This window comes from Vicugna pacos, chromosome 5 (genome assembly GCF_048564905.1).
Source record: "Vicugna pacos chromosome 5, VicPac4, whole genome shotgun sequence".
Classification (NCBI taxonomy): domain Eukaryota; kingdom Metazoa; phylum Chordata; class Mammalia; order Artiodactyla; family Camelidae; genus Vicugna; species Vicugna pacos.
This window is the reverse complement of record NC_132991.1, coordinates 14,386,680-14,400,280: the sequence shown is the minus strand read 5'-3', so window position 1 is coordinate 14,400,280 and position 13,601 is coordinate 14,386,680. Positions and strand designations below refer to the sequence as shown.

The 13,601-nt window shown below is 38.9% G+C and overlaps 1 protein-coding gene across 12 annotated transcripts in view; it reads left to right on the top strand.

Annotated features, from left to right (window-relative positions):
• The window catches only part of NCKAP5 (NCK associated protein 5), a 912,592-nt gene that overhangs the window by 475,076 nt on the left and 423,915 nt on the right, over positions 1-13,601 (top strand). For all 12 annotated transcript variants that reach the window (XR_012072522.1, XM_072960866.1, XM_072960868.1 and 9 more), the window contains one exon: positions 9,656-9,789. Coding sequence is in view for 11 of the 12 variants with exons in the window: in XM_072960866.1 (XP_072816967.1) it covers positions 9,656-9,789 (134 nt within the window). In the remaining variant the exon portion in view is untranslated. The remainder of the gene's footprint in view (positions 1-9,655; positions 9,790-13,601) is intronic.

Here is a 13,601-nt window from a genome sequence, read left to right as displayed (position 1 = left end):
TACTCATTTGATTACTCAATGTCTTACTTTTCTTGGTCAGCCTACAGCATCACCATAATCACTTTGAATGACTGAAAGACTTTCCTCCCTAAGACTTGAGAGGAAATGGTTTTCTGAGAAGCTTGTTGAAGTCAGAAAGTCACTGAGTCAGAAAATCCTGTGGAAAGGCCTTTTTCAGCTCTAGGGACCATTGTTTAATTGGTTAATTTTTTTTCTTTTTTTTAGTGGAGGGACTGAGAATTGAACCCAAGACCTTGTGCATGCTAAGTTATACCCGCGCCTACCACCACCAGGGACCATTGCTAATGAATGACAGTAGCAAAACAGGAGCAGCCCCTGCTGGTCCCTACTGGTCCCTGTCATCGTAGTCTTTGACTTCCGGGGTCCACCCTGAGGAAGAATTATTCTGCTCAAATATGTCGATCCTGTCATTCTCCTCAAGATCTACTGAGACCTGTGGTTGTTTGGAAACTGAATGGAACCAATGCCTCTGGGGTCACTGTTTCACCACCTCACTTCCCAGTTGTGTGATGCCCACTATTACCATTTTAACATTGCCTGTTTCACACTAGACAAGAAAACCATAGCCTTCACCTCTAGTCTATAGCTTTACCCACCTCATTATCATACAGGGATGCCTGCCACTGTCAGCCATACTTAGTATGAAACCCATCCTATGACTGACCCCCAACATATTTACACCCCCTTGTCCTATATAGATACTATGTTTCATCTCGTTATAGTCTTCATGTCACTAGATTTATGTTTTTTTCTTGCTGTTGTAGAGGAGGAGAAATTCTCCTCTACCTTCTTTGGGTCTTTGCCTGGATCTAAGAATTAAACTGATTATGACAGATGAGCAGAAGGAAAACAAACACATTTTATTAGATTTTTATGTACCCATGGGTGCCTTCAGAAGAAAATGAAGACTCAAAGAAGAGATCAGAGCAGGAAGCTTTTTATACCTTTTAGATTAAAAAAAATAATCAATTTGTGAAGGATTGATAAGACAGAGGGGTTTGGGCTAGAGTTACTAAGTGGTGAAGAATAGTAGTAAGTTAAGAGTTAGTTTAACAAAGTTTGTCTGTATAGATTTCTGGCCCCAAATTCTCTGTCTCTAGTGATAAGAATGTCTTCCTTCCTACTGGGAATGGGGAGGGTACGTCTCACGTGAGGGTTTTATGACCTATTGCAGGAAAGAAGGAGAAAGGGTTTGGGGAAGATCAGAGTGAACTTCCAGCTTCTCAAACTCCTTCAGCATCAGATATTCAATATGTCAAGGTGCTATGTTTGGGAGTAACAATGTCCTAAACCCCATCACTGTGACGGTGGCCAATTTTATGGATGCATACAATGTGAGAGTGGAAAGGGACCTTGGCATTTTAGAAGGGGGTCCAAAGAGGGTAAGTGAATTTCCTCAAGTTGCCCAGCAAATTAATGGAAGAACCAAAATGATAGTCACCCAGACTGTTAGAGCAGGCAGATAGCTAGATATGAGCAGAGAAAGGGGGACACAGGCCAAATGGCAGAAATTGGACAGAAAGAGGGGCATGGGCCAAATGCAGGAAACCATCATGTAAGCACTAGAGGTCCCTAGGCAAAGAAAGAAAAGCAGGAACCTCTGGGCTGATAAGTGGTCACAACTGTTGGGATGATGAGTGGCCTGAAGGCTGACAAAGAAAGGAGGGGGGAAAGCAGGAATCTCAGTGTCTGAATGTAACCTTTCGCTCATTATGCCCTCATTTCAATAAAATTAGCCTTGCAGATTAGAAGTACCCATCATGCACTGACGCCAGGACACTTCTGATCCAGACTAAATAAGGACAAAAGCCCCTCCTCCCCTCTGGAAGGTGGAGGAAATCAGGGAATACGACCCCGAATCCCTCCCTCCCCAATGATTCTTCCGCCCACTCATTTCTACACTCTAGGTAACCAGCTTGCCAAAGAAACTCAGAGCATCTGCTCACCTGAGCCTGCCCGCTCTCCCTTTGAGAGTGTACTATCTCTCCCTTAATAAATCCCCACTTTACCTTCTTAACCTCTGTGTCTTGTCTCTGAATTCTTTCTGGGACGGGACAAAAACCTGGACACTGGCTGCATATGCTGGCAACAAGACTACTGGCCTCTACTGGGCTGCTTTCATGGGGGTCATGGTGCAAATCAGGACACTTTAAATGATGAAAACTGTGGGAAGTGGATCAATGTATAACTTTATCTTCTTTTTTTTAGCTGTATGGTTATACTAAAATCAAAACTGCATTACTTTATATTATGGATACAATATTACTATTTTATTCTTCACTTGTATTTCTAGTTGATAAATAGAACAGATCAGTGACTCTTTGCAAAAGACAGTTTCACTTTCTCTCTTTGTAGGAGGCCGTGCTTTGTCATTATTTGTTCCCTGGTGCCTTTGTAATCTGTATCCATCCTGACATAGCAAACCGTCATTTTATCATGCTCTCCTGCACAACCCACCCAGCAAATACTCCTCCCATAAAGTTCACATCTGTAGCTTTTGATAAGTAATAAACATATCGATAATTTTTGCCTAAGAAAATGTCATCATAGGGAGTGATTCACCTGTGGTGTGTTCCTTTTCGAGGTCCTGTCTAGCATTGAGGGCATTTTTAAGATCCTCCTAGGTGCCCATTTGTCTTCTTTACCCCTGAAACTTCTCTTTCTCCCACCCCCACCCTCCCCTTTCATTAATTCTCTCTCACCCTTTCCTCCTTCCTCTCAATTTTTTTTAAACCAAGCTGTGTGAATTTTTTTTTTCTTTTAAGAATAAAAGCTTTGTCTCTCTTAGGCGATATTATCAGCACTGCGGATGTATTTTGGGCTGCTTCTCTCCTAGCATCTCAAAATCTGATTTTGTTTCTTGTTACAGCCAACTGTACAAGCTTTAAAAAAAATCAATTCTTAAGTTCCTTATCTGTTTCTCTGCTTCTAGGATAACTGAATCTTTCATAACTAATGGGGATATTGAATTCAGGGAGCCTCACGGGGAAAATATATTGCAATTTGTGTAAAAAGCAAAAATGAGGCTGCTATTAGAGGTAATAACTACAGTTTAATTTAGACCCATTTTTACATGGGTTTGATAGAAAGTGGTTAATGTAGAGTTTTTCCATTAAAAACTAGTTTTCATGAAAACATAACAGTTTAATTTTGTTACTGATGTGCGTTTGGTGTATGGACTTCTGAAGAAAAATAATCGCTTGTCAATTTTAGATTCTTAGTAGATAGCAAGAGAATTAGAATGGTTATTCTGGTCTCTGTGTAATCTTAAAATGTTTCATTATATATTGGATGTTGATTGATGAACACGTGGTCATATCTGTGATTCTCTGGCCACCAATTAATAAGCAAAACTAGGCAGAAGTTTTGATTTGCTTATTGGATCTTACTGCCATGTCTTCTACTTGTGTTATTTAATCAAATGTACTTTTCTAATAGTCTAAGTTAAAATCCCCATTGCCTAGTATGTAGTTTGTTTGCTGGATTCTGCATTTCTTGAATGAGTTCATGTATTTTTGTCATCAATACCCAGGAATATTATTTAATCCCTATGACCTTCTCTAATGGCCTTTGTTCATTTCTCACTATCTTTTACGCCCTATTATTATCCAAGAATGTTAATATTTCCCATGATTCTTTGATTATAAAATATTACTCAACAAGAATATGATACCTCAAATACATTTCAGGAAATCTTTTGAAACAGAAACATATAATGAATATCTTTTTATGTAGCATCACGTACCTTTAAGCATCAAGTCGATGTAGAAAACCTCTGGATGAGTTGATGTCTCATGTCGCTCACTAAGCAGGACTTACATGGAGTCTTGGCACATGTGTGGAGATGCCTCTCATGTGATGGTGCCGTGTTTCCCCAGCACGTGACCATGCATGGTGGCACTAGAATTGTCACAACAAGTAAAGAAAATTCCTCTTTCTTTTCCAAACTCTTTAAATCTTCTGTAACCAACTTTGCAGGAGTATCACCCACTGATGTCACTAGAATCACCAAATATAAGTAGACCTCAAATAGAGGTATTTATTGACTTTCTATATTTGAAATCAAATGGTAATGCCTTAATATTAACCCCTGAAGTTTTGACACATCACCAATCCAGCCATCTGTTTAAGATCAGACTCAGTGATGGGAATAAAAATAATATCTTTTAGGGAAGTCCAAACACAAGGTTATACGTGTTCTAGATGACATCTGTGATTCAATTACCCCCTCAGTTCTTACATTAAAATGTAATTTAAAATGTACTTCCTCTCAGTACTAAAGTTTGATTTACTTAAAAAACACATTTTTTAGCTTTTTATAAGAAATATATAACTACAATATTCATTTAATATGTAGTGGTCATTAAAGACAAAAATGCCTATAGTATTTATCAAAAGTAACTCAAGTATATTAGACAGTCTAAACTATATGGTTCCAGTTCGTCATATCTTATTTTTATATGAGAACTTCAGGATTTTGCAGTGCTTTACCGTACATTATTTTACTCATTCCTCTCAGTGATAGTATAAAATTGGCGTAGGCGGTTTTATTCTCCCCAATATGCAGAAGAAACTAACTTAAAATCATTAGGTTTTAAGTTAAGTGGCTTGTCTAAACCCAACTGATTAGCAAACGGTACGGTCTAAACTAGCAGGTGCTAGCAGTCACCATTCTCTACTTACATATCTTCCCATTCTGTTATTCAGCCTCTGAATTCACTTCTCTCTCCACACAGTTGTCAGCTGATCTTTGCAGAATCTTTATCAGATCCTGTCACTCACTCGATTAAACCTTGGTAACAAGTTCCCATTTCACTCAGGATACAATCACACGTCTTTAATATGTATGACCTTTTTGGTCCCCTGGCTCCTTATGCCTGTGTCCTGTGCCAGTCCTGTCCCTTTGCTTACCAGGCTCCAGGCACACTGGGCTTCTCTTTGTTTTTGTTTTTTTTCATATGTAATGAAAGATTTTCCATTTATTACCCCTTCTGCCTACAGTACTAATCCCTTCTCTTCCTCAGATAAATCCTAGTCATCACAGAGATCTCAGTTTACATATTAATTCCTCAGAGAAACCTTCCCCTAACCCACCAAACACAATCAGTTCCTCTTGCTGTCATCTTTCAGCAAACCCTCAATTATCCATCAGTTTATATTGATATATTTATCTAGGTGATAGGTCATGTAGCCCCTGCTGTCTCCACCAGCGTGTGAGTCTACTGCAGTCAGGAATCCCATCCATTGGACTCATTGCTGGTCTCCTGCTCTGCTCCAGTTCCTGGCACGTAGTAGCTGTTCAGTAAACATACGTGGTCTGAGTGAATGAATAAATCCATGTGGGTGTGTACATAGCTCTTTTTCCAAGATGAGTTCTCTATTAAGGAAATAATCATAGAATCTATACATTTTTCTCCATTTGGGGGTAACATACAGATAGAAGGCTTTTCGGAGCCTTGAAATGATTTAAGCAAGTCTTAGAAATTTATCAAGTGAGGAATTTAAAAAAACAAAATGGGCCACCCAAGGAAATTGTTGAGTCTCCTTCACTTGTGGTTTAATCAGAGGATAATAATTGAGGATATTTAAGGTCTATATGAAGGCTATGAGATATGGACAAGATCATTGGGTAGAACAAAGACTTGGAATTAAAATACTTTTCCTTTTTTTTCTTATGTTTGAATCTCTGTTGAAAGTCCAACTTTACTTGCATCTGGAAACTGAAAAGGTTTTGGAATTCTACTCTTGATTTAGAATTCTTTTTCTCCACCATGATATATAACTCTGCTACAATACGACATATGTGTTCCCTTAAAAAAAAATCACTGTACAGGGCTTATGGGAAAAATTAAACTAGGGACATAATACTCAAAAACTTTGTCAGTGACTCATTAAAAAAAAAGATAGGCATCTAATAAAAACGGCAGCTAAGTTTTATGATGTTAAGTGGTTAAGAAATATGTAAGTAATATAATAAAAATGGCACTTTACCTTGAAAAAGACGTCATGGGAAGGGCTGTAGCTTGTGAGTTATTGTGAAGCAGTGAAAAGAAGGCTGCCTGAAATCAGAGGGCAGGCGGTACCATCAAGTGTGGATGGAATGGCTTGTAATATGTGTGGTGGACCAAGGGCACTGGTCCGTCTATCTGAGATGGATGTGATTTGTGTATTTCTACACTGGCTTCAGCAGGGTGCTGTGTGTTGTTTCACTTCACGTTTCTCATGAATGAAGTTGGGCATAAGCAAATGTGAGATTTGCATCGTGTTGAAATTGTCCCTTAATATATCCATTGCACTGGGACAAATTTGTACTTTTAAATAAGTGTTAAGAGGTGGTCCAAGATGGCAATGTTGGAAGATCCAGAACTCGCCTTCTCCCACAGACAAATCTAGCCAATCTGTCCCTACTTGAGGATGACATGATTTTACATATAAAACCCTAAAGACTGTACCAAAAAAAGAACTGATAAAACTAATAAATTCAGTAATGTTTCAGGATATAAAATAAATAAATAGAATTCTATTGCATTTCTCTACACTAACAATAAACTACCATAAAGAGAAACTAATAAATTAATCCCATTTGCAATTGAAGCAAAGAGAATAAAACACCTAGGAGTGAATTTAACCAAGGAGTTGAAAGACCTGTGTGTTGAAAACTACAAGACATTAATAAATGAAACTGAAGACACAAATAAATGAAAAAGTATTCTGTGCCCATGGATTAGAAGAATTAATATTAAAATGTCTGTACTACCCAAAGCAATCTGCAGATTCTATGCAATCCCTATCAAAATTCCAATGGCATTTTTCACAGAAATAGAACAAGCAATCCTAAATTTTGTATGGAACTACAGAAGACCCCATATGGACAAAGCAATCTTGAGAAAAAAGAGCAAAGCTGGAGGCATCATGCTTTCTGATTTTAAATTATATTGCAAAGCAGTAGTAATCCAAACAGTATGTTATTAGCATAAAAGCAGACATGTAGATCAATGGAGCTGAATAGAGAGCCCAGGAATAAACACACACATACACAGTCAATTAATTTATGTCGAGGTTGCCAACAATGTAAAATGGAGAAAGACAGTCTCTTCAATAAAATGTGATAAGAAAAATAGACCGCCACATGCAAAAGAATGAAACCAGATCACTATCTTATACCATGCAAAAAACTTAACTCAAAATGGATTAAAGACTTAATGGAACATAAGACCTGAAGCCATAGAATTCCTGAAAGTAAACATAGGTGGGAGCTCCTTGACATTGGTGTTGGTGATTATTTCTTGGATCCAACCAAAAACAAAGTCCCACAAATGTGACCACATCAAACTGAAGAGCTTCTGCACAGCAAAGGAATCCACCAACAAAATGAAAAAGCAGCCAACTGAGTGGGAGAAAATATTTGCAAATCATATATCTGGCAAAGGGTTGATACCAAAATATAAAAAAGCAGAGCCTGGAGGGAGCCCTGGGCTTTGAATAGAGAGGGCTTTTTAAGCAGATAAGGGGAGCATGGTCAAATTTGCAGAGGCACAGGTTGTGTAAGTATTTTTAGAGCGCCTTGATTTCATTTCCAGGAAAGGTCTAATGTTTCCTTCATGATCTTCAGGAGACCTTTTTCTCCATGAGTTGTACAATGCATCAGGTTTCATTTGGATAATTCATGGTACAGAGTCATAGTTCTGATTTATTTGGAAACTCAAGTCTCTGCTTCCTTTCTTTCCCTTTAAGAATGTAGGTTCCTTCATACAAAAAAACAAAAAAAAACCCCAAAACCCTAAGTTACCAAAGGGGAAAGGAGGGGAGGGGTAAATTAGGGGTTTGGGATTAACAGATATATACTAGTATATATAAAATAGATGAACAACAAGGACCTACTGGATAGCACAGGGAGCCATATTCAGTTTCTTGTAATAAGCTGTAATGGAAAAGAATCTGAAAATTGTGTGTGTGTGTGTGTGTGTGTGTGTGTGTGTGTGTATGTATGTATGTGTACTACTGAATCACTTTGCTATACACCTGAAACTAACATTGTAAATCAACTATTTTTCAATTAAAAAAAAAGATTTAAAAAAATCTATGTCTCTTATAATCAGGCCTTGAGTCTTTGATTTTCATCATAGAGTGTATATCCTGTACACAAAGTGCTTAATTTTGTAACAGCCATAATCATAATAGCATGACTTGATAGTTTTTAAAGTAATGACAACAGCAAAACAAAAACAAACAAAAAAATTGGTTAGTGTGGCTGAGTCCGTAACGTCAGAATCTGAGCTTGTATGCTTTATGAAGTGAGTTCCTGGAGTGAGTGGAGTGAGTATTTGCCAAGCCATCTTTCCTGGGTCATCTAGTCCCTCTTTTAATCCCTGATGCCCATTCATAGGGATCTAGTTTTCTAGGATTACAAATAAAGTGGGTGACTTAACCGATTTCTATCTGTGAAAACCTAATTGGACAAACACAAACGAATTCTTTAACTTGATTCCCATCAGTTCCGGAGTATAACTAAGTTGAAATTCCTGGTCCTTCTATAAAAATCAGTAATGTTCCCTTTAGAGCATATACCAGAGATGGAAGAGATGAAATAATTCTGAACAAGCACTAATGGACTCACTCATTATTACTTGAATTGTTATGCATTTGGTAGTATTACTCAGTCATAGTGTTGGGGGTCGAGAGTTTCTTGTCACAGAAAGAATTCAGAGACAAGTCGCGGAGGTTAAGAAAGCAAAGCAAGGATTTATTAAGGGTTAGGTAGTACGCTCCCAAGGAAAGAGCGGGCAGACCCAGGTGGGTGACTGCCCCAAGTTTCCTTGGCAAGCTTGTTATGTGAATGTAAAAATGAATGGGCAGAGTATTCATTGGTGGGGAGGAGTTTGGGGTCATCTTTCCTGATCATCCCAGCTCCACCTTCCCAGGTGGGGAGGAGGGCTTTTTCATCCTTATTTAGTCTTGATCCGGAAGTTGGATGAGGTCGTAATGAACAAAAGGTTACATTCGGATGGGGGTATCATAAGCAAAGGTTACATTTGGATGGAGGTCATAATGATTGAAGGGTTATATTCGGATGGTGGGAATTCCTGTCCTGTCCCATCCTTCTGCCTCCAGGATACTTACCAACCCAGAAGGTATGGTTTTTTTATTAGTCTAGAGGATCCTGTTTTTCTTGGTCTGTCCCAGGACCCCTGCTGATTAAAAGATGTATGGTTTTCTGCCATTTGCCTGTGTCCCCCTTTTTCTGCTCATATCTAGCTTCCGGCCTGCTCTAACAATGAAACTTCATCTCTGCATGGGAAGGCACCTGGCTTAGGGGAAATCATTCAAGCATTAGAGTCAAATCAGCCAGGATTGAAAACCTGTTACCTTCTGGGGTTTTTTTGTTTTGTTTTATTTTTTGGTTTTTGGTTTTGTTTTTTTGCTTTTAACAACAAATTACATAGATGTCTCTGATCCTTGGTTTCTTATATAATAAGAGATTAAAAATAGAACCTACTTCATGGGGTTGTAATGAGGATGAAATTAATTTAAATGTAAAGTTCAAGTTAGCACTTAGTAACCAACAGCTATTACTAATTTTTTAAATAATATTTAAGAAACACTTTAAAAGTCATCCCCTGTGTGCCTCTTATAGCATGAGAAGCTGATCCATGAATTGGAAGAGGAGAGACACTTACGTCTGCAGAGTGAGAAGCGGTTGCAGGAGGTGACCCTGGAGTCAGAGCGCAGCCGGATGCAGATGCGCGGCCTGCAGCAGCAGTTCTCCAGGTATTGTTCTGTCCTGAGCATCTTGCTTCAGGAGGTGCAATGACACCTTTGTTTGAATTCCCATGCATTTGTGGAGCTAATGACCAGCGGTTTAGACCTTCTAGCCAAGCCGTCCGGTTGCATTTGGACCCGTTTTCTGAAACTTTCCATGGGTGCCTCAGTCTTTATTGAAGTTGATTGTCTTTTCTTCCCCAGTGGCTTTCAAGGTATCTTTCAGTAAGATGTGGTGGCTTTGTGGCCTATAAGCATGTCCTGTGGAAGGTCAGCCAGGAGGATGAACTTTTACTGGTCCTCATAAACCTATTTCAGGTGGCGAGAGTGTGACTCGTCCCATAAGCTCTTACTCATTACTTAGAGTAAATATTTAGGAACAGTTTTTTAAAAATCTAAATCAGTGAGTTTCTTTCCTTTAAAAAGATTTAACTTGAACTTGAAAGGATCCTGGAAAAGTAGTTTTTCTCTGATTTAATTCCAGCACAGTAAGAATCTTTCAGCTTTCAATTACAGTTAATATGGGGCCAGGTAAAAGTTCAACTTACTATTTAAAATCTATTCAGTTTTATGAAAAAAACATAAACTTGCACAATTACAGTCCTGGGACCAGATACAGGCCCCCTGTGAGGGACAGTTTGCTTTCATTTCTATATTTCATTCACCATTTGCAAAACTAGGAAAATAATTTTCTTTTCTCCCTCATGAGGATATCCCAGGCAGAATCAGGTTTGAGAAGTTGCCGAAATTTTTCCTTAGCAAACTGTGTGGGTCTTATCTTTAACTTACCATCGGGATTTGGATATGATCAGTAATGGATAATGTGCTTCCTCATTATGAGACTTTTATAATGACAGCTTAATTTTCAGATGTGTTGGAGGGAGAGGCCAAAATTGAGCCTTCAGATATTTATCTCAGGGTGGCTAATACTGTGAATATTTGCACCTTTGGTTTAGAGGCTTCTTGGAGGAACAGGGTAGGAAGGATGGATGACTCCTCTGTGTTCAGAGTCATAATTTAACACCCTGCTCAACTCTTCGAGCCCGTGATGATACAGGTGCTGTAGAAATGCACCAATCGATACTTAAACGAACGCATGTCCCACCCCTCAAGGCTATTACTTATACAGCCCGGTGCTCAATTTTTCATTCTGTTTGATGGTAACTCTCATTTTATGTCTCTCAACTTGAAATAGTAGATCCTCCCCCACCCTCCGAAGCAACTTTAAAACAAGTACTCTTTGTAATACTTGCCATCTTCATGATATAAGAAAGGAGGCGGCAGATCTTGCTACCCTTGTGCTGTCTAATTGAGATGTCTCTGTATTCGGGCTATTGATTTGCAAGGCGTGAGGCGCATGGCGCAGTAAATTATTTTCATACGATGCCAGGTCACTTGCTGTAAATCAAATGACAATCCCATACAGATTTGGGCTGCACACGAGTTGGGGATACATCCTAGACTGAAAGAAAATATAATTATGTGTAAAACAAACAGTGTTGGGTTTTTCCCTACTGCTTTTGTGAAGATTTCTGCGCTGGCCCCTACCCCCGCCAGGCAATCAGTTTTCTTTGGAAGGCTTCACTGAAATTGGAAGTTCAAGTCCAGTTACAGCCAGGCAACTAACGAAATCAGCAAAAAGATGAGGTGTGTAACACATAGGATCATTGCACAATAATTTCAGTAGGCCCACTAAACCATTTCTGACGGCCTTTCACATTTTAAACTTTAATTTGTAAGATATGTCTGATTGTTTATTTAAATATTCCGGTTACTCTAATCTAAGTCTTTGTAAAATTCTCAGTGTTACAGAACATGTCTATAGCACATCACCCTTGGACGTGGTCAGAATCTAAATGCTCACATAAATAAAGTCTATGGTCCAAACAGTTGTATTGATTTTAAAATTGTGTATTTATAATTTTCTCCTTTTTTTCCTGGGTAGACTGGTTCCTTTTGTGCACGATGATGTCTGAGATGTCATGTAGACCTACCCTGAGTATTGTTCATGGGATGATTTTTCTTTTAAAAATAATATAATAACCTACCTTTTCAAAGGGTGTGAAGTGGCTTACAGCAAAAGGTAGTTTTACAATCAGACTGTTAAAATAAAAACAGAAAATAAAGACCCAAAAGGGGGAATGTGGCAAGTGATCATACTTACACAGACCAGCATGTTTTCTGAATGTGAGCACCTAGTTTAGCTCTAAGATTCCTGGCAGACAAGTTGAAAAGGAAAACACAAGAGGATATGTAATTCTTAACAGACAAAGGCTATGACTTCTTAAAGAGAGAAACATTATCTCTGATAATAAACTCATAGTAGAATGCCTCTCATAGTCCCCTCAGAGATGGCAATTGAAGGATATAATAGACAATGTTCCAAGATGGTGCAAATTAAAATTAATTTGTAAAAGTATTACTACTTATGCTGTGTCACTTATGTCTGCAAAGTTAGGCAGTTTCTGGATTTCACAAACCACATGGTTTAAGAATGCTGGGTCTATGCCTAAGTGGAAACAAGTAAAGCAGGAAGAACTCCAGTGCTCAGAGTTCTCCAGTCAAGCACTCATCTTCAGGTTCATGGGGACATGTAAATATACATGTGTTATACTTTTCGAAAACCTCTTTTATGAACCAAGAGCCCAGAGGCGTGCGGTGCTGAGGCCTGGGCTGGGTTGGGTGAGGTATTTTCCTGGTATGTGTGATGAAACTGTAGCCATGGGAACATCTAAGCGGTAGTTAAGGAGATTCTGAGTCTCAGATTCAGGGATGATATGAGGCTTTGAAGGGGGAAGCAAATAATGAGGTTAGAAGCTGGGACAGTGAGGTGTATGTGTGAAATAGAGTCCAGGTGTCAGAATGAGCAATTCCGAATTGGTTTGAGGCTTGACTTTATGCAATTTCCGTTAGGTATTGGGCCTGGTGGCTTAAAGGCACCCGGCAAACCTGAGCTTCTGCGATTATCTGTGATAATGAGTAAAGGGATCCCTTACGTGATAAAAAAATCTATAAAAGTGTTTGAGTAGTTCTCTGTTATGTCACCACCAAACCTTCATCCATAATCCCTTCCTCCCTCTTGACCTCTGATTGGGGTACAATGATCAGCAGTCCAAAATTTGGGCAATTAAAAAAAAAAAGATATGACCAGAGGTTACATGATTAGCTCTAAGCTCATAAATCAGAAATTGCCTGCACGGACGGTGATTCAGGCAGCCATATCAAACTTGATTCAGACCATTTACCTTCTTTAATGTAAATACAGAGAAGAAAAAAGATACTTTCAAATTAAGCCTTCCCCATAGATGAAGACATGAGTCAAGCCGGATGCATAAGGTGGTACTTACAGGCAGGTGATGGTACTGTTAGGGCTGGCCCTTCCTTTTCTTATTACTTAGTGACATAAATCAAACATGCTTTCCAGATGTCATAATGATCACTTAACCCTTTGTCTGTGTGGTGTACGTGTCTGGGCTTATTTTATGTGGGATTAGCTTTGTGATTCACCCTATAATTCCGTCTCCACCATCCCTGTAACTGAACTGTGACTGTCAAGCCAGCCAAGGTTAATGGTGTGAATTTAGGCTAGGGCTCTGCCTTATGTCCTATGTAAAGACAATTAGTGTTTGAACCTTCAGCCTCATTCCTCCACCTTGAGGAATGCAGTTTTTATACTTCAGTTCAGCATATCTGGAGAAGCACTTCCAGGACACTGTCTCCAACTAGACAGGGTATATGAAGGTGGGATAACAACGATTTCTAAAAAACAGACTTGGGAAGAAAGAAATAAGCAACTCTACAGAGTACTGATTTCATGCAAA